At 41.9% G+C, this 26875-nt stretch overlaps 1 protein-coding gene across 3 annotated transcripts; it reads right to left on the reverse strand.

Moving 5' to 3' along the window:
- Nucleotides 1–1402: 1402 nt before the first annotated feature.
- Nucleotides 1403–25099, reverse strand: ANGPTL5 (angiopoietin like 5). Of its 3 annotated transcripts, none has more exons than XM_084841617.1 (8): nucleotides 24811–25099; nucleotides 20772–20919; nucleotides 18478–18581; nucleotides 16467–16560; nucleotides 14617–14717; nucleotides 10499–10619; nucleotides 9392–9577; nucleotides 1403–4026 (listed from the first exon to the last, which is right to left on the reverse strand). In XM_084841617.1, exons 2-8 carry the CDS (start codon nucleotides 20800–20802, stop codon nucleotides 3716–3718), a joined length of 948 nt encoding a protein of 315 aa, XP_084697743.1. In that variant the 5' UTR covers nucleotides 20803–20919; nucleotides 24811–25099; the 3' UTR covers nucleotides 1403–3715. The 3 variants fall into 3 exon arrangements, with proteins under 3 accessions (XP_084697743.1, XP_084697741.1, XP_084697742.1); XM_084841615.1 differs by lacking the exon at nucleotides 24811–25099 and adding an exon at nucleotides 24188–24397; XM_084841616.1 differs by lacking the exons at nucleotides 9392–9577; nucleotides 24811–25099 and adding an exon at nucleotides 24188–24373.
- Between the last annotated feature and the right edge of the window lie 1776 nt (nucleotides 25100–26875).

Below are 26875 nucleotides of genomic sequence, written 5' to 3' on the forward strand. Positions count from 1 at the left end.
AAGGTCAGTTTACATTCCAATTCCAAAGAAGGGCAATGCCAAAGAGTGTTCAAACTACCATACAATTGCGCTCATTTCACATGCCAGCAAGGTTATGCTCAAAATCCTACAAGCTAGGCTTCAGCAGCATGCGAACAGAGAACTACCGGAAGTACAAGCTGGGTTTCGAAGAGGCAGATGAACTAGAGATCAAATCGCCAACTTTCGCTGGATCATGGAGAAAGCAAGAGAATTCCAGAAAAACGTCTATTTCTGCTTCATTGACTACGCTAAAGCCTTTGATTGTGTGGATAACAACAAACTGTGGAAAATTCTTAAAGAGATGGGAGTACCAGACCACCTTACCTGTCTCCTGAGAAACCTGCACGAGGGTCAAGAAGCAACAGTAAGAACCGGACATGGAACAACCGATTGGTACAAAATTGGGAAAGGAGTACGACAAGGCTGTATATTGTCACCCTGCTTATTTAATTTATATGCAGACTACATCATGAGAAACGCCAGTTAGGATGAATCACAGGTCAGAATTAAGATTGCCGGGAGAATTATCAACAACCTCAGATACGCAGATGATACCATCCTAATGGCAGAAAGAGAAGAGGATCTAAAGAGCCTCTTGTTGAGGGTGAAAGTGGAGAGTGCAACAGCTGGTTTGAAAGTCAACATTAAAAAAACTAAAATCATGGCATCTGGCCCCATCACTTCCTGGCATATAGAAGGGGAAGAAATGGAAGCAGTGACAGATTTTATTTTCTTGGGCTGCAAGATCACCACAGACAGTGACTGTAGCCATGAAATTAAAAGACACTTGCTCCTTGGGAGGAAAGCTATGGCAAACCTAGACAGCATAGTAAGAAGCAGAGACATCACCTTGCCAACAAAGTTCCGTATAATCAAAGCTATGGTCTTCCCAGTAGCAACGTATGGCTGTGAGAACTGGACTATAAGGAAGGCTGAGCGCCGAAGAATCGATGGTTTCGAACTGTGGTGCTAGAGAAGACTCTTATGAGTCCCCTGGACTGCAAGGAGGTCAAATCAGTCCATCCTAAAGGAAATCAACCCTGACTGCTCATTGGAAGGACAGATACTGAAGCTGAAGCTCAAATATTTTGGCCACCTAATGCAAAGAGAAAACTCCCTGGAAAAGACCCTGATGCTGGGAAAGATTGAAGGCAAAAGGAGAAGAGGACGGCAGAGGATGAGATGGCTAGATAGCATCACCGATGCAATGAATATGGACTTGAGCACACTCTGGGAGAGAGCACAGGACCGGAAGGCCTGGCGTGCTATGGTCCATGCGGTCACGAAGAGTCAGACACGACTGAACGACTGAACAACAAAGAAAATTCCACACAAATTTTCCCCCAAATGCGGGTAACAAAAACAGTCAGGAACACAGGCTGTTACTTTTTGTTTTAATTAAGTTTCCCACATATCAAAAGTGTCAAGCACCTGCAGATAAGCCCATGTTTTTTTAAGGGCTTGGGAATAATGTTAACACTCTTTGTTGCAGGAAAACATCTAGTCAAAGCAGATAAAGAAGTTGTTTCATGCTTTAAAAAGTAATGGTGCAAAAAGTTATTCCTATTTCACAATGTTTTCTGAAATATAATGATATAACACTATCTTTTCATATGAGCATTTAAATGTGCTCCTAACTTTGGTGATAAGAAAAAAAATGCATCTGTTTTATGCATGTATCTCAAGGGCTGGGATACGGAACAAATCAGTGGTGCCTTCTGGAGCATAGTCAAAGACATAATTTTGTGGATAGAAGCGCAAACCTGAACCTATTAAACCATCAAACAAAATTCATGCACTATTTCTATGCTCAGAAAAATGTACCCATTTCAGCCCCCAAATTGTTGAAAATGAAGTTCTTCAGGAACCTGTGGGAAGGCAATTTCCCAATAAGCATATCCTTTCTCTTCCCTCTCCCAGCTCCCCACGCTGAGTTCTTGGTCCCTCTGATAGGTGAAGGACACTTAAAGTAGGTTTTCATGCTCTTGTGTCCATCTGGCAAGATGGCAAAACAGGTGGGTCCCGGCGAACAGGCTGCTTTTCTGTGGAGCAATACGCATGCATCTGATAAACCATCTTGGAAGATAAGTGGTTTTTCTCCAAATCTGCGTTATGCCTTATTCTCCCTGAAGCCTCATTGCTGGGGCAAAACTAACACATAGCACTCTTCAACTGAGAGCACAACTAGGTAATGTTCCTGGGGCTTTTCCCTTCCAGGTCAGCTCCCCCAAGCAAACAGACACACCTGTATTCCAATGATATATTGGTGGCATTTCCCTAGACTCTGCCACCATCAGTGACATTTTGTCATCTTAGGGGAAGTTCTGATGAAGTTCTGATGTTCTGATGAAGGGGGAGTACACTTGGCTTGCCTTCTTAGGAAGAAGGGATAATAATGGAAGAACAGCTGTTGCCATACAGCAGGAGCGCTGAACCTCTTTCAGCCTGAAGACCAAATTCCATTTCAGAGAAGGGGTCACATTCCAGTGGTGGGTGGGGCTGACGGCAAAAGGGGCAGGACCAAAAAGTACCAGCATATTTTAGCTTAGTTTTTACTGACAGTAACTAAACCTTAGGAGAGGCATTTCAACCTTTGAATGGAAGCGTGGGGGGGGGGGGGCTGTGCAAAAAGCCAGGAAACTACCAAATGATTGATGGTTAGGGGAAAGGAGATGGGTCCAGGGGAAGGGGGGTGTCCATCCAAGGAACCCTGGAGGGCTGGATTGGGAGCACAGGTGGGACAGGCTTGACCTATGGGCTCTGCCGTACAGAGATAAATGTTGATAAAGTGTTCCTGACTGTCAAGGGTAAACGGGAGACTCTGATAGGGCATTTTAGGAAGCTGTTCAGGTCTGGACTCCTTGTAGATCGGGATGACACCCCAAATAGTTCCAATCATCTATGGCAGCTTAGCCCAACGAAATTAGCAGTTGCAGCCTCTGTGCATGGTGATGCATGGTGTCCATCTCCATGGAGCACTTCCCCCCATTCCAGCCATTACTCATCTGTGGCAGCTTGGCTATGCACAGGTCTTCCTCACCTTGTTGGCTGCCCCTTAGTGGTGGGTGGCCAGTAGGTGTAGTGTGCACTTGCAAAGGCTGTGACTGAAAAGCAAACCTGTGGGGAGGTACATAAATAAAAAGGTGGCTGTTTTTCCTCTTCAGGGAAAGAGTCCTTGTTCATAATGCAACTACTGTGTTGCCATATGTTTACTACATACCCTGTGATTGACTAAAATAGCTTCTGCAGCAATCTGTGTCCAATTTTGACTGTGTGGAAGTCCCCTCTCTCAAATTAGCATTGATATTTTTTTAAATTTGTGCAGCTATAGGTATTTTCAAGATCTGCTGACCCATTCTAAAGGTAAAAAAGGGGGCAATTTGTAACACTGAAGAAGCTGGAATTTTAGAGATCATGCTTAAAGCTTTCCAGTCCATGTAATGACAGTGCTAATGTGATGAACCATAGATGGCATCCAGCAGTGAAATGAAAATATCACCAATGAAGCTACATTGTCGGGGAAGTATAATTATGCGGTACCGAGAAGTGCAATTGCTGAGTAATGTGGTGTGCAAAATGCCTCTAACATTTCTATAAATGGATTAGTAAGCTAAAACTTTGCGTGTTTGAATCTGAGATGAGCTATTAGACAGCCTAATTTCAGAAGGAGATACATTTCTATTACATTGTTTGGTTATCTGAAATACGTTTTTCTGATTTTCATTGAAGCAGATTTAATTTTGACTGGCTTGTCATCTATTGTCCAGGTGTCCCACCGAATCCCTGTTGCCAGCATCTTCCTCGTGAACCGGTGAATACCATTGAGATTTGCAAGACCACATTGGCTGAACCACCAGCCTGTTTTCTCACTAAAGTTACTGCAGCTCTTTACAGGCTGTTCTTGAAGTGAGCAGAGTGGATTGCAACCATCATTGTCTGCATCAAATGTACTAAATGGCAATGTATTTTGGTTGTCTTCTTTTCTGTATCCCCGAAATGCATCACCTAAGTTACAGGAACAAAAAATAGGAAAAGTGATTAAACGGATCACAATTCAAGGTCTTGATTTAAATAACTTGGGCCCTACCAACTTAACTTGTCATTTTGTGAATATTTTGCATTCTGAATCAGCACTCCAAACACTTGCAAATCACACACTCAAACAGGAAAAGGGAAACAACACTGACCAAGAGCATTCTGTTAATTATGCTATCTATGTGCAAACTTTGTGTAATGACCATCAACCCAGATATGTTCTTGATGGCTGCTTCATCATTCCCTTCTAGAAGAGAACTACTCAATACTGAAAAGGAACTTCCTACAGAATTAATACAAGACCTTTCCGAGTTTGAGCTGGCTTTTGGTGACCAAGTAACAGATCAAGTATAGACTTTGACAGGGACTACATTGGCTGCCCAGTGAAAGGACACTGTGAAAAGAATGCTTGTAGACAGGTCAGCAATTCATTCCTGGAGCCTTTGACTAAGTATTTTAGTGAGCTCTTCATTTGTTTTCTGCCTTTGTACCATTCTGCCTCTTCATCAAACTCCATGTAAAGTTTCTGGCTGAGATTATTCTTAAATAGCTGGCTGAACCACATTGGCTTATCACCTGGTTCTATCATTACAATCTCAGGTGTCTAGTCCATCTGAAAAATAAGCAATGTTGGCAGCCAACTTCTAGTTGCCAGAACTGATTGCACCTCAATTTCCCCTAATTCCTTCCCTATACGCTGTGCTGTAAGAGGTCATACACAGATTTGATTCTGAGCTGAGGGGAGAGAAAAGGTTGCAAGATCAACCTGGCTGCAAGACACACCTTAAAGACTAACCATTTTATCATGGTAGGGCTTTCATAGGCATAGGAAGTTCATATTTCAAATGCAGGAGTAGATAGCATTATGTTACAAGATGTATTAACAGTGAATGTTGAAAATATGGAATCAGAGAGTTGGAAGGGGCTCTGCTCAGATGGCTCTGCTTAGGCCATCCCTCTGCTCAGTGCAGGAATCCAGTTCAAAGCATCCCTGGACAGATGGCTATCTAGTCCCTGCTTGAATATCTCCAGTGATCAAGAGCCCATCACAGCCCTAGGCAGTTGGTTCCATTGTCTGACTGCTCTGACTGTTAGGAAGTTTTCCCTGAGGTTCAACCAAAATCTGCCTTCCTGTAACTTAAGCCTGTTTTTTTTGTGTCCTACAGTCCTGGATGATCACAGAAACATAGAATAGTAGGGTTGGAAGGGGCCTACAACGCCATCGAGTCCAACCCCCTGCTCAATGCAGGAATCCAAGTCAGAGCATCCCTGACAAATGGCTGTCCAGCCTCGTCTTGAAGGCCTCCAGTGTGGGAGAGCCCACCACCTCCCCAGGTAATTGGTTCCATTGTCGTATTGCTCGTACAGTCAGGACGTTTTTCCTGATGTTCAGCCGGAATCTGGCTTCCTGTCACTTGAGCCCATTATTCCATGTCCTGCACTCTGATAGAGAACATGTTCTGGCCCTCTTCTGTGTGACAACATTTCAGGTACTTGAAAAGTGTTATCATATTCCCCCCCCCCTTCCTCAGTCTTCTCTTCTCAAACATATCCAGTTTTTTCCATCTTTCCTCACAGGACTTAGTTTCTAGTCCCCTGATCATCTTTGTTACCCTTCTCTGAACTCACTTCAATTGATGTGAATTCTTCTTAAAGTCTGGTGGAGACCACTAACCATGTTAAAGGAAAGCTGAACATCTGACATGTATCCGGTGACAATCTGAAGTATGCTCAGAATTAAGACCCTTAACCATGACAACATCTGATCCCAGAAGTTAGAAAAAGCACCTCTGAAATCATGTCAGTTGTTTCAGCCAAGTCATAAGAACTCCTGGCTCACAAGTTGTAGTTTCTTGTGTAAACCTAAATTCGGGCTATCCAGAAATACTTGAATGAATAAAAATAGTATTGTGTGAACTGGCTCTTAATCTTCATACTTCATAGCATCCACAGTTGTACCAGCTTGTTGATTCTTAACACTGCTTGCCTAACCTACATTTTTTTCCATAACACGTTCATTATTGATTGAAACCCCTTCATGGATCACTGCTTTGTTGTGGCGAAGGGGCTTGCGTAACTCAGTGAAGTCATAAGTTATGCCGTGCAGGACCACCCCAGACGGACAGGTCATGGCAGAGAGTTCTGACAAAATGTGGTCCAGTGGAGAAGGAAATGGCAACCCACTCCAGTATTCCTGCCAAGAAAACCCCATGGAACGTATCACAAGGCTAAAAGAGATGACACCGGAAGATGAGTCCCTCAGGTCGGAAGGTGTCCAATATACCACTGGGGAAGAGCAGAGGGTATTTCCAAGTAGCGCCAGAAAGAGTGAAGTGGCTGGGCCAAAGCTGAAAGGACACTCAGCTGTGGATGTGTCTGGTGGTGAAAAGAAAGTCCGGTGCTATAAAGAACAATATTGTTTAGGAACCTGGAATGTCAGATCAATGAATCAAGGTAAGCTGGAGGTGGTCAAACATGAGATGGCAAGATTGAACATTGACATCTTGGGAATCAGCAAACTAAAATGGACAAGCATGGGTGAAATTAATTCAGGTGACCATCATATCTACTACTGTGGGCAAGAATCCCTTAGAAGAAATAGAGTAGCACTCATAGTCAACAGAAGGGTGCAGTACTGGGGTACAATCTCAAAAACGATAGAATGATCTCAGTACGAATCCAAGACAAACCATTCAACATCACAGTAATTCAGGTCTATGCCCCAACCACTGAGGCCGAAGAAGCTGAGGTTGATCGGTTCTATGAAGACCTACAACACCTTCTAGAACTAACACCAAAAAAAGATGTCCTCTTCATCATAGGGGATTGGAATGCTAAAGTAGGAAGTCAAGAAATCACAAGGATAACAGGCAAGCATGGCCTTGGTGTACAAAATGAAGCAGGACAAAGGCTAATCGAGTTTTGCCAAGAGAACACGCTGTTCATAGCAAACACTCTTTTCCAACAGCACAAGAGATGACTCTACACATGGACATCACCAGATGGTCAATATCGAAATCAGATTGATTATGTCCTTTGCAGCCAAAGATGGAGAAGCTCCATACAGTCAGTAAAAACAAGACCTGGAGCTGACTGTGGCTCAGATCATAAGCTTCTTATTGCAAAATTTCAGCTTAAATTGAAGAACATAGGGAAAACCACTAAACCATTCAGGTATGACCTCAGTCATATCCCTTATGAATATACAGTGGAGGTGAGGAATAGATTTAAGGGATTAGACCTGATAGACAGAGTGCCTGAGGAACTATGGACGGAGGTCCGTAACATTGTTCAGGAGGCAGCAACTCAATCCATCCCCAAGAAAAAGAAATGCAAGGAAGCAAAGTGGCTGTCTGATGAGGCTTTACAAGTAGCTGAGGAAGGAAGGGAAGCGAAAAGCAAGGGAGAAAGGGGAAGATATATCCAACTGAATGCAGAGTTCCGGAGAATAGCAAGGAGAGACAAAAAGGCCTTCTTAAATGAACAATGCAAGAAAATCGAGGAAAACAACAGAATGGGAAAGACTAGAGATCTCTTCAAGAAAATCGGAGATCTCAAGGGAACGTTTTGTGCAAAGACGGGCATGATAAAGGACAAAGAAGGCAGGGACCTAACAGAAGCAGATGAGATTAAGGAGAGGTGGAAAGAATACACAGAAGAACTATACAGGAAGATCTGAATGTCCCTGATAGCCATGATAGTGCGGTCACTGAACTTGAGCCGGACATCCTAGAGAGTGAAGTCAAGTGGGCCTTAGGAAACATTACTAACAACAAAGCTCATTTGTTGTTAGTACCAGACCACCTTACCTGTCTCCTGAGAAACCTGTACGAGGCTCAAGAAGCAACAGTAAGAACCATACATGGAACAACCGATTGGTACAAAACTGGGAAAGGAGTACGACAAGGCTGTATATTGTCGCCCTGCTTATTTAACTTATATGCAGAGCACATCATGAGAAACGCCGGGTTGGATGAATCACAGGTCGCAATTAAGATTGCCGGGAGAATGATCAACAGCCTCCGATACGCAGATGATACCACCCTAATGGCAGAAAGCGAAGAGGATCTAAACAGCCTCTTGTTGAGGGTGAAAGAGGAGAATGCAAAAGCTGGTTTGAAACTCAACATTAAAAAAACAAAGATCATGGCATCTGGCCCCATCACTTCCTGGCATATGGAAGGGGAAGAAATGGAAGCAGTGACAGATTTTATTTTCTTGGGCTCCAAGATCACCACAGACGGTGACTGTAGCCATGAAATTAAAAGACGCTTGCTCCTTGGGAGGAAAGCTATGGCAAACCTAGACAGCATAGGAAGAAGCAGAGACATCACCTTGCCGACAAAGGTCCGTCTAATCAAAGCTATGGTTTTCCCAGTAGTAATGTATGGCTGTGGGAGCTGGACTATAAGGAAGGCTGAGTGCCGAAGAATTGATGCTTTCAAACTGTGTTGCTGGAGAAGACTCTTCCGAGTCCCCTGGACTGCAAGGAGGTCAAATCAGTCCATCCTAAAGGAAATCAACCCTGACTGCTCATTTCAAGGACAGATGCTGAAGCTGAAGCTCAAATATTTTGGCCACCTAATGTGAAGAGAAAACTCTCTGGAAAAGACCCTGATGCTGGGAAAGACTGAAGGCAAAAGGAGAAGGGGACGGCAGAGGATGAGATGGCTAGATAGCCTGTCTGATGCAATGAATATGGACTTCAGCACTCTCCGGGAGAGAGCGCAGGACCGGAAGGCCTGGCGTGCTATGGTCCATGGGGTCACGAAGAGTCGGACGTGACTGAACGACTGAACAACAAAAATTGATTGAAAGTTATCTCTAACAGGAACATTAACTAAAGTAAAGAACATCTGAAGGCATCTCACAGATCATGATTGGCTTAAGACCAGATATTTCAAAATGTCTATGCTTTGCCTTGCCTCTGTATTGCAGCTAAACTAGACAAGACACCATTCATTCACAGTTGCTTGAATTACTTTTCTTCAATGGGAGCTTTTACCAATGCAAATTGCAGAGAAGAGGATCTCCGGATCAGGACCACAGCAGGGGACAAAAGGTTAAAGCCCACCCACCAAGCTGATTTTGTCACATCTATTTTGGCCCTCAGACTCTAATATCAGAAAACATAAGACAGTATGAAATTTGGCCATTACAAAACAAAGGAGATGGGAAGGATAAAAATGACCTTGAGGTTTACACTGATTGCCTACAGTCCTGTGATTTCCTACATTCATTTCTTTGCAATACCCTTTTATAGTATACAATACAGAGATAAATTGTCATCTCATTTTCCCATTTGCAGAACTGGCTTTGAGCATCCAAGTCTTACCAGCATTTCCAGAATAACGTCCTAAGTGGATTTTAAAGGAGCACACTTCATCCTCTAACCAAAAGCTGTCATATGATGCATACGCATACGTGTCATCTTCAGACTCCAAGCCTATGAAGAGCATGAAGCTGGCAGTTTTCTGATTTACTATGTGGAAAATCTTTCGGAGCCCGAGCCAAAATTCCCCTATAAACAGAATTTCAATAAACTGTCAAAGAACAGAAGCAAAGGCTTCTCCCCTTCTGCGTTACTCTCAGTTGGTTTGCTGCAAAACACTCTGCAAAAAACAAACCCTTGATGATCTGAAGCTTCGAGTGCAGGCTGAGCAGAATGAAAACCTGCCCTCACAACTAGCAGAAGTGGGAAGTACTGTATGGATTTCTTCTTAAAAGGCCACATGCACATGTCGGGCTCCGGTTTGTGGCCATGTTACTGGATGAGGTAAAAGACCATGCAATTTCACAGGCAGGGAAATGTGTGTGTGTGTATGGGGGGGAGTATTTCCAAACAGGCAGACTCAAACACTTCCCCACTTTTAATATCCTTCTCCTGACACTATCCTCCCACCTCCCTTGCTTCAGCTCCTACCCTTTCAGAAATGCACCCCTCTTATCCCAATATACATCCAGATCATTTCTGTGAACTGCCCAGAGAGCTTCGGCTATTGGGCGGTATACAGATGAAACAAACAAATAAATAAATAAATCAGCACCACCACTCTTCCCAAGGTTAGAGCCAATCAGAGCCAATGTGCTGCAGACTCGAGAGATCTGGGTTCCACTCCTCACAAAGCCATGAAGGACACTATGTGGCTTTGGGCCAGGCACTGGCTTCCAGCCTCATCTGCCTCATGGGGTTGTTTTGAGGATAAAATGGAGAGGAAGAGGAGATAATGTCCTCTGCCTTGGGCTCCTTGAAGGAAAAGGTGTGATATAAATGTAATAATAAATAAATAGAATAACATTTCACCTCCACTTGCTGGATTGGGCCAGACCCCACCCATGCCACCCTTGTTTGCATACTGCATTCATATGTCAACTTAGCTTGGTTGGGGTGACTATAAAAAAGACTAGTGTGTGCATAGACACACACACACATAATTGGTACCTGCAAGGTCACCGAATCCATCCAAATAGTCAGACCACGTCCTTTGAAATTCAACTATCCCCTCAGTTCTCTTCTGAATCAATGTCCATCCCCCTCCTCTAAAATCCATCTCGCACAATACCTAAAACAAATAAAGGTAGGGGGAAATCCTTTGATAAAAACACTTAGTAATGCAGCTGACATATGGTTTTCTTCCACCCACATCCCCACACGTGAAACAAAACAAACCACCATTTGTATACAAAATATGGATTTGTACGAAGTATGATTTTCAGTTTTGCAAAGTGATGTCAGTAAGTATTCTCGATTTTTGTTTAAAGGAAAACTAGTTACTCTTTAACTAGTTTTCCTAGTTTAAAGAAATCTTTGAAAAGATCTTGGAATGGTTTATTCAAGCCAGGTGCCACCGTCCCTGAGAAGACTGCATAATCTGATCTATTTAGGAAGGGGATATGGTGGAATGACAAATATATATATATATGTGTGTGTGTGTGTGTGTGTGTGTGTGTTAGAGGAGATCTACCTGTGTCAGAAAACCAATGTTGCTTAATCAGGCAAGTAGTGTATGTAAACACCATACTGAAATCCAACACAGGTCAATATTGAAACATAACCATTAGGTAGGTAAAACAATTTGCATGCTTAATCTATTGTTTAATTAAAAAATAATAATCCTATATACTCTTTTGAGCATTAATATAAATAAGGGGGTTTCTGGGGAGGGGGAGGTCAAAATGGTGCAAATAAATCCGGATTGCAGCTTTCTTTTTTCTCCCTCATTTGTGTCAGCCACAACTGTGCCTTATCCTTTGAATTCTACATAGACTTGCCTTTGGCTTAACATTCACCCTTCCCCACTCAATGCCCTTCTTGAGCAGCATGCATTTTGCAGAGCCTGTCAGCACTGTTGTCTTTGCCAGAACATTAGATGCAAAACGAAACATCATCTTTATTGTGGACACTTTGACCATGGGAGCATTTCCCACTCCTACCCTAGACCACATCCTTTTATTCCTCAGGACCACCCATTACTTTAGCCTTTGGACCTCCCCCCCGTCCCGCATCTCTTTCTCCAGACACTTTTGAAATCTGAAATTTTACCCCTGATTTTATTTTCAGTGTTAACTCCTCCACTTTGGTTATTATTACACATTATGTAACCATGTTTTCCCCTTGGTTCTTGATCTCTGGCCAGTGTTACAAGCAAATATGTCTACTTATTTGATGACTTCAACTTCTGTGGACATTGGCACTAATTCCTAAATGTTGGAAACTTTTTTTTTTTTTTTAAGGAAACACTGAAGTTAAATTATCATCTTTGTTATTTCAAAAATCAAATGTGGGGAGAAACCAAACCTGACAGATTTGTCCATCTAGGTCCAGGCCTTTGAGTGCTTTGACCATAAAAGTCTGGATTGAATCCCTCTGTATTCATCCATGTTAGTGCTTAATTAGGGTTGCCATTTCTTTTTTCTGGCAGGCTCCTCATCTTCAACAGCTGTATGGCATGCAGGCTTGTTATGGTCCTCTCCCTGCTGGGAATAACTGTTCCTATTGAATTTGGCTGGTGCACATGGGTGAAGTGAGAATTTTATTTCAGTTCATTTTAAATAAGAATTGACCAAAATTAGCAAAGTTCGTCATATTTAGGAGAGAAAGAACTTGAGACAGAAAAACTTTGAATGACAGATTTGCCCATCCCTACCCCTCACATCTCCTAGCAGAGGTTGTTTGCTTTCTTGTTCAGTTTATGCCTTAGCTTCAAGATGGTTGTGATGCTGCTACCACTTGTAGCGTGGCCATGGGTCCTCTTTTACAGAGGATAGTCCTCTATTTGAAGGGCTCCCAGAAGACTGTCCTCTATTAGAGAGTATCCTCTATTTGAAAGGCTATCCTGTCCAAATCCAGTTTAGAGACCCATAAGAATGGAGAGCCCTGAAGTTTCCCATCAAGAATTAGCACCTGGACAGCAGACTGAACAGGCAGGCACATAGGTCATGTGGTCATAGTCTTGCCACCATGACATTGTATGTCTATTTAAACTATTTTTTCTAAATTTTTATTTATATATATAAATTAGCATATGCAAGTGTTATGCAAATCTGTAACCTCTTTTGTCCTCCTTTTTGGTGATGCATAAGTAGCCACCCTATGACAAAGGGTGAGGAAAGTCTCTTCCCCTGTTTTTGTGGCAGGACCCTTCTCCCTCACTTGCTTTCTACCCCACCTATCATGTCAATGATCAGTTAGCTAGAGTTTCTATAAAGAGGTCTTTTAAAAGTTTGAAAAGCAGGTTGTTCTTAATTTCAAAATGTTTGGAGCTCTGAAAGTACCCTTTTAGCCTGTGAGCACTAACCCACCTTTTAGTTCATGTGTTCTCTCTACACAGTCCTCATTCCAAAGATCTGGAACGCCCAATTAAAAGCACATTTTCTTGGTCTTTATTAGTCACACAAGGCTGATCTGGCAAAAGCAACAATGCTGGGACTGAACCCAAGAGGGAGTGTTAGTCTGGATCTCTGGAACAAGTATTGTGTGCATGGCTGCAATAGGCACTGCTGGCTGCGAAATCACAACGTAGCTAAGAAGCAAAGCCATATATTAAAACTTTGTTTTTCTCATGAGTTTAAGGGGCTAACTACACATGAAGGCAGCAGGCCCATAAACATGTGTCACCATCAAGTTGTACAAAGCAGGGTGGGGGACAGTTGGAAGCAGCGAAGCAGTGGGTGAACAGGTACCAGTCCTAGGTATTCCAGGACGGCTGGTTTCCAAGGACTGCATCAAAATCTATTAAAATAACTGGCAGCATTGCCATTCATTTCGATGGGAATTGAATCACACCCATTAGTTTTTCGTATGGGGGAAAGAAGGTCTTTGAAACTCCTAAGAAAAACTGAGAATCTCTGCAGTATTGGGCTCACCTGCTTTCCAACATTCCATGCAACTCTCAGCGCATGTCAGTGACTACATTTACACCAGGGCTGGGGAACCTCAGCCGAATCCAGTCCTCCTGGGATCACAATCCGGCCCTCCAGAGTTCCCCACATGGCCACACCCACTTCCCTGGCCCCACCACCTTTCCCCCAACCACCAATCTTTCTGTGGTTTTCTGGCTTTTGAGAGGTTTTTTCCCCCCTATTCTAAAAGGATGAAATCATAGAATCATAGAGTGGGAAGGGGCATTTTAGGCCATGAAATCCAACACCCTGCTCAGTGCAGGAATCTAGTTTAAAGCATCCCTAACAGATGGGTGTCCAGACTCTGCTTGAATACCTGCAGCGACAGAGAGCCCATCACAGTCCTAGGCAGTTGGTTCCATTGCTTGACTGTTCTGACCATTAGGAGGTTTTTTTCCTGATGTTCAACTGAATTCTGCCTTCCTGTAATTTAGGCCTGTTATTTCATGTTCTGCAATCTTGGATGACAGAGAATAGGTTGTGGCCCTCTTCTGTGTGACAACCCTTGAGGTACTTGAAAATTGCTATCATATCCTCCCTCAGTCTTCTTTTCTCAAGGCTAAATCTATCCAGTTCCTCCAATCTTTCCTTGTAGAATCTAATTTCTAGTCCCCTGATCATCTTTGTTGCCCTTCTCTGAACTCATTCTAATTTATCTGAATCCTTCTAAAAGTTTGGTGTACAGAACTGAACACAGTATGCCACTCCTAAGGCTTAGATAATGCCAGTAAGAGGTTAAAGCTACAATATGCTGATATGTTCGGAATTTGGCCCCACCTCTTTTGCCTTTGGTCCCGCCCCCTTTGCATTTTGCTTCACCCACTACTGGAATGGAGCCCCTGACAGCTTCCCTGAAACTGAATTTCACGCACATGCTGAAAGTGCCTTAACCTCTGATTCATACCAACAAATAAAATGGGTAATGAGACAAATAATTTTTCACTGGCACAACATGGAGATTTTTAGAATATATTTCCTCTCTTCCACCACACTTCCAATGGGACAATTTACCCCCCATGTCAGAATAAAAATATTGGTAGTTGCTTAGAAGGTGTCAGAATTATACCACTGCTACAGAGACTGGGACGGCTTTAATGCTGACATTAAAGAAAAAAAGCATTCCCCAAGCAAATAATCAACATGAAAAATGTGTATTACCTCAAAGGGGTAACTTGATCCTTCTGGATGGATTATGTAGAGACCGCTTGGAGTTTTTGTAACGGAGCCAATGGTGTCTTTAATATCGCTGCAATCCAAACCTGCAGGACAACATTACCCAAGGAAGTTCAGTTTCAACTTTATTTAAAAAAACAACAAACACCAACAGGAGACTCTGGCAACACAGTCCTATACATATCTACACAGAAGTAAATCCCTTTGTTTTCAATGGGGCTTACTCCCAGATAAGTGCATATAGGACTGCAGACTGAGTTGACCTTTTCTCTACTAGTCATTTTCCCCTTAAAACCCCAACTCCCTCAGCTGTGATTCCCCACCCCTTGTGTATGATGTAAATAGGGGTCTGGGTAAAGAGGAAACTTCTGAGGAAAGTGGTAGGCAGGGAAAAGGTTAACCCAGCCATCCTCAACCTGGTGCCCTCCAGATGTGTTGGATTGTAACTCCCACAATCCCCAGTCCTCTCTGGAGGCTAATGTCATGCACAGCTGCAGTGTGTAATGTTCATTTGACCCATAGATTCTTGCACCATTCCAAAGAATGAGTGGGTGTTCATTACTTATCTCACATATAATAATCGATGGGTGAGTTTACCACAGTTTTCCTCATAATAATTAGCTCGTTTTTTCTCAGCTTCCTCAGAGAATTCTCAGAAAAAGCTGGAGTTCCCAAGAAAGCTCATCAAGCCCAATCCCAGGGGAGCTGACTAAAAGCTGTTCACCACCACCACCAGTGTCCCCTTTTCACAAAACTTAACATGGTAAAGAGGCGTGTGTGGAGGGTTTAAGCAGGGATGTCGACGCTTTCAAAGGCCAGATTCAATTTCAGAGAAACTCCTGGGTGCCGCATTCCAGTGGTGGGTGAGGCGAAGGCAAAAGGGGTATGGCCAACATACCAGCATATTTTAGCTTAAAGTTCTTATGGCCAGTAACTAAGCCTTAGGAGAGGCAGTTCAACCTTTTAGCATGGTAAAAAATGTGCAAAAGCTGGGGAAACACTAAATGACTGGTGGTCAGGGAATGGAAACAGGGGAAGGGGGGCATGGCCGTCTGGGGAACTCTGAAGTCTGGATTGGGACCACAAGAGGGCCAGATTTGGCACAGGGGGCTCAGATTCAATACTCCTGATTTAAGCAAAGGCTTTAACTTTAAGGCCTGGACATTTCATTGCTACCCAGGAGCCTGGAAAATTACATTTTCAGTGCCTCAGTGCTTAATAGATTGAGCTGGGGTTTATTTATTTAAATAATTTTATATGGTACTTCATTGAATTTAGTTCCAGGGTGTTTCACAAAATTTTTAAAGGTGCAATGCATAAGAACAATACAAAATAAATAAACCAGCTGATAAAAGACTGCAAAGTGTTTTGGATTCTTATAGCTGCAATTCTACACCAACTTACTAGGGAGGAAGCCCCAATGAACACAGTGGGACTTCTGAATAAACATGCTGTAAATGCCTTAGAAATTATTAGCACTAATACTACAGACTATTCTAGCGGGAAATATAAGTAATGCTTGGGCTGAACTTTATTCACAGGACTGAATGTCAGGAAGCAGGGGTCATGAAGCAGCCACAGATATTAAGAAGGAAATTACCAGTTCAAAGAATCAGCCCTTACATGACAAACTTGATTATACACAACAATACAGAACAGCAACACTGTAATATACTGAGGTTGAGGGGTGGAATACAAAGTTTTTTGTTGTTCTTGCCAAATTAGGAACGACAAAGAGCTCCACTCCTCCGCCTTTATTATTTTTCCACTGCCTTTCCAGGACCATTACAGAGCTAAAGGAGAAACTATAAACATTAGGGAGAAAATATCTTTACCGTGAGACTGAACAGCTCGATGAGGAAATACATCAATTGGTTTTCTAGACATGTCTGCGTTTAAAAGCATTACCCGACTCATAAGTTCATTGACCTGTGTGTTTTACAAGAAGAAGGTTTAAATCAGCAGACATAGGACCTCAAAAATATTAACATGGGACATGATCCGACCAAAGTACATCTAAGGCTGTACTCCTAGTCTGACGTACTTGGGATTAAGACCCAATGAACTAAATAGGTCTTAATTCTGAGTAAACATCCAGGGCATCAGACTGCATGTCCCCCTGATTTTGGTCAGAGAATTATGTGCCTAAGCATGTTTACTCAACAGTAAGTCCAACTGAACTCAACAGGGCTTAGTAACTGTGCTGAGGATTGTGTCCTGTGACAGCCATGTAGTTTGGCCAGGCATACATATTTTATAAAAAACTAAATCATTTAGAAATGTAGAGAGCACCTTTCATTAAAAAAACACATCTTGTACTATGGGTGTGGGGTCGGTGGGTTGTACTTATGTTTAGGACAAAAGAGGGCACAAGAGGGCACAGGTTTGCATAAAATGTGCATATGCTAATTTACATGTATAAATACCAATTTAGAAATATTAAAATGGAAATGGAAATACACTTTCTATTTGTACACTATACACTACACTCTGCATTTAAGGCCCTCCTCCAAGGGAGGCTCAGAGGGCGACAACAAGGGAGAGGGCCTTCTTAGTGGTGGCCCCCCATTTATGGAATAATCTCTCTGTGTCATCTTTTTGGCACCAGGTTAAAACTGCCCTCTTCTCTCAGGCATTTGGCAGCATATAAGGAGTCTCTTTGATTGTCTCTGGCTGATCGTTTTAAATTGTTTATATATGTTGTTGTTGTGTGCTATCTGTTCTATGTCATTATGTGAATGATTTTATACTTTATGTAATGTATTATAATGGTTTTTAATTTTTGTGAACTGCCCAGAGAACTTCAGCTATAGGGCAACATAAAAATACAATAAACGAATGAAATGAAATAGTGGGAAAGAACTGTGTCCCTGCCTGTTCAGTCTGCTGTACAGGTGTTAATTATTGATGGGCCACTTCAAGCCCCCTGCTCTCCCTTCTTATGGTTCTTTATCTTTAAATCAACCTTGGATGGGACAGCCCTTCAAACAGGGTACTGTCTTCTGTAAAAGAGAACACATCACCATCCTAGAAGGATTGGAACTGTGTTGTGGGGGAAGGGGGCTTGAATGCTTTGCCCCCACTGTGGTCCCATTGAGAATCAGACATCCGTCTACCCCCACATGCTTGCTATTTGTGATGGAAGGAAAGCTCCCTTTGGCACCAATGGGAGCTTTCCTCCCATCATGAATAGCAAACACATGGGGGTGGGGGTCCAATTCTGATTGGGAACGTAGCAGACACAAAGCCTTAAAGCCCCTCTTCTTTTATGCCACAGTTCAGATCTGGGCTCAGTCCCCACCCACCTCGTGCTGCATATTTAGTTTTTTTAAAAAACCTCGTACACCTGGACAAAACACGTGAATCATGTCACTAGTAGTTTGGCCCTGAATCTCTTGTAATAAAATCACTGTGACTGAAGAGTAATTAACTCTGGCTGGATCATGCGCATAGTTTGTACTTCATATTTTTAAAGAATATAGTTTCAAAAACCCCAACTATCAATGATCAAACAGAATAAACATTCTGGCCTAGATCTGACTGAGTATTCTGAACAAGGCACTCAAAAACTCTCATCTGAATCACTACTAACCTTAAAGGCTTCCTGCTGTCAATTCACACAACCATGTGTGTGTTTTTAAATCTATGAGAGAGAACAGTAGCTTGCTTTGCACAGTAGTAAAGAACAACCAAGTACTAGCTGCTGAAGACCTGCAGTACACGTTGTTTTTATGAAAGGCACTCACTAAAGTAGGTTTTGATATTTAGTTCAGCTGAAGAAGATTATTCAGTAATATTAATCTTCTACAGAAAGAAATGCATTCTGCAAATAATAATAACTGGTACCTGATTGGAAAGATAATCCAGAGAAGACTGGTGATCATCCATCATGTTCCGTATCATTTTCTTGGTACTTCTTGCATATTCAACTAGAGAATTCTGTAAATTTCCTTTAAACACACAGATTGCCAATTATTTTGAAGTTATTAAAATAATGCAGTAGGACACAATCGAGCTTTCTTTAGCATTGTGTGGAAGCGAATCTAGTGGAGGAAGTCGGCTTCTTCGTTAGACTGGGATTTGGAAGGTTTGTGGGGCTTGAATCAGATTCTCTGGTGTTCGGTGGTGATGATAGCTCAGTCTGTAATATCCAGTTCAAAGGATCAAAACTAGCAAGGGTGGAAGCATTTATATGACACGCCTCAAATCTTCAAAATGCTTCCAGTTCTTTATATTAGTAAGCTGAAGTCATCCATATTATCCCAAGTGATGTGGACCATCATCCTCCATCTTTTTCACTCCCACACAATGAGTTGTATTTATGGGTTTGAGGGTTATTTTTTCTCATTGTCTGATGGCTTTTAGGGTGACATGGGGTCCACACAAATTAGGTTTCCAAAAGGGCCTAACATTTGAGGGACTACAATGCCAACTTATAGCTGATAGGTTGGTCTAAAATGTGACTGAGCCCTTCAGACAACATAGTTCCATGTGGCTATCAAGTTGCATAAGTAACTCTTTTGCGGGTAGGAGGAGCACATGTCTTAGATACGTTTACAAATACAGCAGAGCTTCAAATTTTGTTTTTCTGTGGGTGATTCCCACATTGGCTGCTGGAACATTTAACAGCTCACAACCATGTGGGTGATGACAATAACATGTTCTTTCCCATAGAATTGCCAGAGTGTCTGGAAGGGTGACTATTTTGTAGGAAAGACCTGTGTGATTGGTTCCACTTGTTGTGGGTCATTAAATGTAACATGCTATGGGGCAACTCTATAGAAAAGAAGTTCCCACAGCTCATTTAGTCCACACCAGGGATCTCCAACCTCTTTGGGCTGGTAGGCACATTTGGAATTCTGAGTGAGTGTTGTGGACACACACAAAATGGTTGTTGTGGTGAGAGTGGCCAATCTCAAAACACCCATTTCCCAAAAGGCAAATTAGTGAGGCTCAGAATTAAGTAACTTGGCCAAGAAACAAGACAGAGGCAGGTTATGAGCCCCAAATACCAAATCATATATTTGCCCCATGTGGTGCCCAGGGGTATTACTGGAAATAAAGATGGCGTTGGGATGCCAGTGCTTTTCTTTGCAGCATGCCAGCCTCACAGTTCAAATATTTTAAAGATTAAAATAAATCTTAAAAAGTAAAAATCATAAGGGGCAGGGAACCTGGTATGTGCCAAAAGAGGTGTCTGTGGGCATAGTGGTGCCCACGAGCACCACATTGAAGACCCCCCAGTTCAAGTAACTATAATTATTTCCTGACTAGAAATGAAAATTATAGAAAGTATGGGGTATCACTTAGAAAATGTGGAATAAAGATTAAGATGGTATATTTTATTAAATCTACTTTCGTTAGTAAAATTGGAAGCAATTGCCACCAAGATGTGCTTCGGAGTTGTTATTATTATTATTACATTTATGTCCCCCCCTTTTTCCTCTAGCAAGGAACTCAAGGCAGCTTGCATGGTCCTCCTCCTCTCCGTTTTATCCTCACAACAACCCTGTGAGGTAGGTTAGGCTGAGAGTTGGTGACTGTCCCAAAGCCACCCAATGAGCTTCATGGCTGAATGGGGGCTTGAACCCAGATCTCCCAAGTCCCAGTCCAACACCCGTACCTACTACACCACACTGGCTCTCAAAATTTACAAAAGAGTTACAATTTAAACAGATTGTATGTCTCACATGTTCTAGAAAGGTAGCTCTAGGCAAGCTAGAAGCCAGTATTCTCTCAGCCTCAACTTCCCCAGCTGGATTATAGCACTAGTAATATCGCTCTACCTTACAGAGTTGTTATAAGGATTGTTGAAATAATGTATGAGAAGCTCTGTTCTTATCCTTCGGACATATTTCTAAAGACCATTTTGCACATGAACACACAACTCCTGGACAAGTATGTGAGCTCTGACCATTGAAAAGTATTGAATCTGAGTTCACATTGAGTGATATGAGTTTTAGCTACAGAGATTAATGGCTGATTCACACATGCAAGTCATTATTGGACTCCACCATCGGTGGATGATGAACAAGTATGTGGGTACCACACATATAATCCTGTGATTCTAGTGATATTACATAGGTTGGTTTGCATCAATGAGTAAAAGGAAAGAGTTGCTAAAATAAAAATATACATACGACACATGTAATGTTTTTCTTCTCTTAACATTTTGGCCTGAAAATCACAGGGCACATTGCATTTTTTCTTCTCCTGTGAATTAAATGCAGATAGATTTTTTGTTCCCGGACTGGCTGGCTCTTCCACAGTGGTTGCTGTGGAAGTACCCTGCAATATCAAACAAAAGAAAATGAAAAGGTCTGTGCAGAATGTAGCAAATGTCATCACCGAGAAATGCACAGCAAAGGGATACTTCACACATTCCATCTTTTCTATGGATACTTAATATGTTTTAAGTGTACACTTTAAAATGTAAATTGTACATGGGAGAAACACAGGTCTGCAAACACATTTATCATACAAAAATTGAGCTTTCCCCTTTGGTCCCCGTTAGTTCTCACCAGAGTTTAAACAAACCACAGTTCCCTGAGTGTCGACATCATGGGGAACTGTGGTTTGTTTGAGTAAACGCTTCTGATCTCCTCATTGTATGCATGAAAGAACAAAGGAGAGGGGTGAGCACACAAGCCACAATTCATTCATGTAGTGGGAAACAATGGCTTCCTATTATGTCTGAACCAGGCCACTGTGCGAAAACATCTCTATAAGGGGATAGTTGTAAGCACATGTTTTGCATGAAGAAGATCCCAGATTCAATTGCAACAGACAGCACTGGCCAAGATGGACCAATGGTTTGACTCAGTATAAGGAAGCTTTATAGGATCATTAAAGAGAAGATCAATAATTATGGTGCAATTGACTGAGTCTGTAATATTTTACAGGATGGGAACACATCTAATCTAGATTATATGTACCTGCTCAGACCCTTAATTCATCTTTGGAGGCCCTTCTCCAGGTACCCCCGCTGAAGGAAGTTGGGCAGGTATCTAAACAAAAGAGGCGCCTTCTCAGTTGTGGCACCCCATTTATGAAATGCACACCCCCAGAAGGATCACCTGGCACCTACAGTGTTATCTTTTTGGTGCCAAACGAAGATCTTTCTTTTCACCCAGACATGTTAGAGACTTGGTTTTTAGATTTTATAGCTGCTCTTATATCTTTATAATCTATCTATTCCTCAGCTGCTTGTCATTTTGTGTTGTATTTTATTCTTTTAAATGTTTGTATTGTATTGTATTAACTACTTATGTTGTATTTTATCATTTTAACTGAATGCAATCTGTCCAGAGAATGCTTGTTATTGGGCAGATTAAAAAATAATAATTAATAAATTGGAAATGACATGAGAAAAATGAGTTTAATCATTGAATTTGAAAATAAAACTATCTGGAACAAGTTCATAGTAGTTTCAGAATATTTTTGATTCAGACTTGTGTCCTTTATTGTAAGCCACCCTGAGAGCATTTGCTGAAGAATGGCCTATAAATATTCCAAATAATTAAATATTTTCCACATTTTAAAAATTGTTCCTGCTGCCATATGAACATTTTCCACAAGTCTCAGCACAAATACATTGATGTTCTTATCACACAGATAAATTCAATACCAGAGAGAAAACAAGATCACCCCCACCTCAGCAGCCACACTGACCTGCCTTCAACATATTCAATGTACATTTATATAGTCATATGCTCATACAATCCTAGGCCTGTGGATTTGCTATATGCAAACTTTAAATATCTCGTACCCACACCATGTTGTGGTATAAGGATTGCACGTAATCAAGCATACATGTTTAGGAAACCGCACATATACGTAACACTAAAACATTATGGGAAATTCATCAAGAAACTGAAGAACTACTCCATTGTCCCACCATGTACAGCATATATTCAGTTTACCAAACATGTAATATGCCTTGACTAAGGTACTGTCAAATTCATAAAAGTTAAAGCCTGAAGAACGATAGACGGTTCTCCACCGCTTTCAGATTATGCTTATTTAATGTGTGATCAGATGAGAGCAGGAGGTGGGGGAGTATCAGCCAGCAAAGCTCCCCAGTCCTAAAACTGGGAATTACCAGAGCTTGCTTTGAGCTAGGTGAGCTATATGGTCTGATCTGAATCCCAGGGCTCAGCCACAGAACACATGACATGATACAGTGGTGTTTGAGAATGTCAGCCACAGCACCCCCTAGATGTGTTAGATTAGGGGCACAGAGTTCTAGGGCACCGGATGTGACATTTAAGGCAGGGCTTTACACCCAGCACCTTTCAGTTTAGAAATTAAAAGATGGTGATTACCCTTTTAACTTCCCTTTTTAGCATAAAAGTCGAAAATCAAGATAAAGAGTTAAAATCTGAATCCTTGAACTGTCCAATGTCTTGAAGCAAGGGAGAAAATGTTGTTGGCTTTCCAGATATTTCCTTCAAATTCCTTTCCTTTCCCATATAAAGAAATATTCTGTTACTGCAGTTCAAAACAGACTGTATGCCTTCGGTTCTTTTTTTCTCAAAGGGAAAACAGATTTAAGGTGAAATCCTATTCATGTTTAGACAGAAGAATTAGCATTCCTCAGCCTGCCATGCTGGCTGGGGAATGCTGGGAGTTGTAGGACTCTTTTCTGTCTGAACATGCATCATGCTTTAAGGCCGCAAGCCTAAACATGCTTGCTAATCCCCATTGAATGCTGAGGAGCATACGTCTGCAGGATTGCAGTGAACCACTATACATGCACAAACACACTTTTGTTTGACTCTTTCTACAGATATTAACCATTGTATCTTCTTCTACTTCTGGCACTGGTCATGTTGTGCACAACACTGTATACACAACATTTTATATGACATATTCCTGAAAGAATAATTTGTTGCTGAGGAGAAAGAGCTGAAAGTAGCCATCTAAACAGATTTAAGCTGAGTGTATGGAGGTCTGGAGTCTGAATGATTCTTAAGAAATATCCTTAATTGCAAAGCCACTCCTCAGACATATAAAAAGTAGTACAGTACCCTGACCCTGTGCTAGATCTTCCAGAGCATTAGTTAAAAACATAATAGCCAGACACAATATAACATTGAAATGCAATCCATTCTACAAAAGAAGATTTTCAGAGCTTCTACACAAACCCAATATGAACCTCCAGATTTACTGTAAAAGAATGGCAAAACCATATCAGATTAAAAGGATCAGGTTGTTTTTTCCCTCTGTTACACAAGTAAAATGTGCAAAAAATACTACTTTTTATTTTGGATTTGTTGTTGTGTCTAGAAGCTAATCCAAAGATTAGAAAGTCCATATATTATTCATTAAGAGGAATGTTTCTATGTGGAGGCTTTAATCTTCCTCTGCAACTGTAAAAGCAACTAGAGTTGCGTTACTAATTGCTCTAATACAATTTTAGCATGGTCTTTCCATCAGGAACTCAACTACTCTATATATACAATAGCCCTCCCAAACAAAAATATGTTGAGACAGGCTTTGCTGTCTCGAGTCTATGAGTCTATAATTTATGAAGGCAATACATTGCAAACCTTACCATTGCAGAACATGGCTTGACATTGCCAAACACAGTATCAGCCCAAATGAAAAATATTATACTTAGGAAGATCAGTGAGGATGCACTGGGATAGATCATCTCTCAGTTGAAGAAATGAAAAGGTTTCAAAGGATTTCAAACTGCCTCGGTAAAACACTGTCCACTAGCTGATGAAGTCTTGAGTTAGGAATTCAGGAATGTGAACAGCACAAACATTAGCCAGAAAGCCAACCCTTTTATATCCGGACTTCAGAAAACATACACAAATTTCCTTTTATGTCATCTGTATATGGTTTGATCCCCAAAGCAATTATAAACCATAAAATGATTGGATCCTAAAAGCAATTATTACAAAGGTTAAGCAGTTGCTACTTAATTAAAATGTGAAAATAGCTACTTTGGGGTTTGAGGATCACTGCCAAGGTTCTGCAGAACGAACTACAAGGATAATTTTTTAAAATAGACTTGCCAGGTGTCATCAAATCTATGCCCAGCCCTCTAGACCTCTCAAGCGGAACGTTTTTAAAGGTATGCTGGAGATACCCCCTCCTGATAAGAGTTGCTTGCCAGCAAATCCAGCCACCATTCACCCCATCCCTCTGTTCTGCTATCCTTTACATTACCTGAAACGGAGGGGTGGGGGAGAGAAGGAGTATGCCAGGATGGCAGAAGACCCGCTTTTTCCTGGTTTACCATGGTCCGGAGGATCTTCCTTCCTTGAAGTAAGCTGAATGCATCAGCATGAGGAACATTCCTCCTCTCACATGCTCAGGCCTTGTTTTTTCCCTTTCTCCAAGCTGTTTGAAAAAGTGTGGAGCGAAAAGAGAGGGTTGGCAGCTGGGGGTCCAGGCTAATTCAGCTTACAGGATGCCAATTACCCAATCCCTATTCTAGCCCAGAGACATTTATTCTTGTGAACAAAACAGCACAAATCTGAAATGCTGATTTCACAGACAGATCATCTGGAAATAATCTACAGTCCAGCACACAGTACCTTACACAAACAAAGCACCACTGACCTCAATAAGAATTCCATTTATATAATACAGTCTATTTTCTTTGTCAAATATTGGGAGGATGTACAGTAATGTTGTTGTTGTTCAGTCGTTAAGTCGTGTCCGACTCTTCGTGACCCCATGGACCATAGCACGCCAGGCCTTCCTGTCCTCTGCTCTCTCCCAGAGTGTGCTCAAGTCCATATTCATTGCATCGGTGATGCTATCTAGCCATCTCATCCTCTGCTGCCCCCTTCTCCTTTTGCCTTCAATCTTTCCCAGCATCAGGGTCTTTTCCAGGGAGTTTTCTCTTCGCATTAGGTGGCCAAAATATTTGAGCTTCAGCTTCAGGATCTGTCCTTCCAATGAGCAGTCAGGGTTGATTTCCTTTAGGATTGACTGATTTGACCTGCAGTCCAGGGGACTCATAAGAGTCTTCTCCAGCACCACAGTTCAGAGGCATCAATTCTTCGGCGCTCAGCCTTATACAATCATAGAATAGTAGGGTTGGAAGGGGCCTACAAGGCCATCGAGTCCAACCCCCTGCTCAATGCAGGAAATTCCTTCCTTATAGTCCAGCTCTCACAGCCATACGTTGCTACTGGGAAAACCATAGCTTTGATTATAAGAATCTTTGTCGGCAAGGTGATATCTCTGCTTCTTCCTATGCTGTCTAGATATGCCATAGCTTTCCTCCCAAGGAGCAAGCGTCTTTTAATTTCATGGCTACAGTCACTGTCTGTGGTGATCTTGCAGCCCAAGAAAATAAAATCTGTCACTGCTTTCATTTCTTCCCCTTCTATATGCCAGGAAGTGATGGGGCCAGATGCCATGATCTTAGTTTTTTTTAATGTTGAGTTTCAAACCAGCTTTTGCACTCTCCACTTTCACCCTCAACAAGAGGCTCTTTAGATCCTCTTTGCTTTCTGCCATTAGGGTGGTATCGTCTGCGTATCTGAGGTTGTTGATAATTCTCCCGGCAATCTTAATTCCGACCTGCGATTCATCCAACCCAGAGTTTCTCATGATGTACTCTGCATATAAATTAAATAAGCAGGGCGACAATATACTGTCTTGTTGCACTCCTTTCCCAATTTTGAACCAATCGGTTGTTCCATGTCTGGTTCTTACTGTTGCTTCTTGTCCCTCGTACAGGTTTCTCAGGAGACAGGTAAGGTGGTCTGGTACTCCCATCTCTTTCAGAATTTGCCACAGTTTGTTGTTATCCACACAATCAAAGGCTTTAGCATAGTCAATGAAGCAGACATAGACGTTTTTCTGGAATTCTCTTGCTTTCTCCATGATCCAGCGAATGTTGGCGATTTGATCTCTAGTTTCTCTGCCTCTTTGAAACCCAGCTTGTACTTCCAGTAGTTCTTGGTTCACATGCTGCTGAAGCCTAGCTTGTAGGATTTTGAGCATCACCTTGCTGGCATGTGAAATGAGCGCAATTGTATGGTAGTTTGAACACTCTTTGGCATTGCCCTTCTTTGGAATTGGAATGTAAACTGACCTTTCCAGTCTTGTGGCCACTGTTGAGTGTTCCATATTTGTTGGCATATTGAGTGCAGCACTTTAACAGCATCATCTTTTAGGATCTTAAATAGCTCAGCTGGAATGCTGTCATTTCCACTAGCTTTGTTGTTAGGAATGCTTCCTAAGGTCCACTTGACTTCACTCTCGAGGATGTCCG

Source organism: Heloderma suspectum, chromosome 3 (assembly GCF_057233095.1).
Source record: "Heloderma suspectum isolate Gila_16-S chromosome 3, 16-S_ref, whole genome shotgun sequence".
In the NCBI taxonomy this organism is placed as follows: domain Eukaryota; kingdom Metazoa; phylum Chordata; class Lepidosauria; order Squamata; family Helodermatidae; genus Heloderma; species Heloderma suspectum.

What these genes read in the sequence shown, in the direction of transcription:
- ANGPTL5 (XM_084841615.1), bottom strand. Translation starts at nt 24,286, where the DNA reads ATGATCTATCCCAGTGCATCCTCACTGATCTTCCTAAGTATAATATTT. An exon ending in AGAAAAACATTACATGTGTC is followed by an intron (nt 18,582 to 20,771) that starts GTATGTATATTT and finishes GTGTGTTTAAAG; the next exon opens with GAAATTTACAGAATTCTCTA. An exon ending in GATCAAGTTACCCCTTTGAG is followed by an intron (nt 10,620 to 14,616) that starts GTAATACACATT and finishes TATTTGTTTTAG; the next exon opens with GTATTGTGCGAGATGGATTT.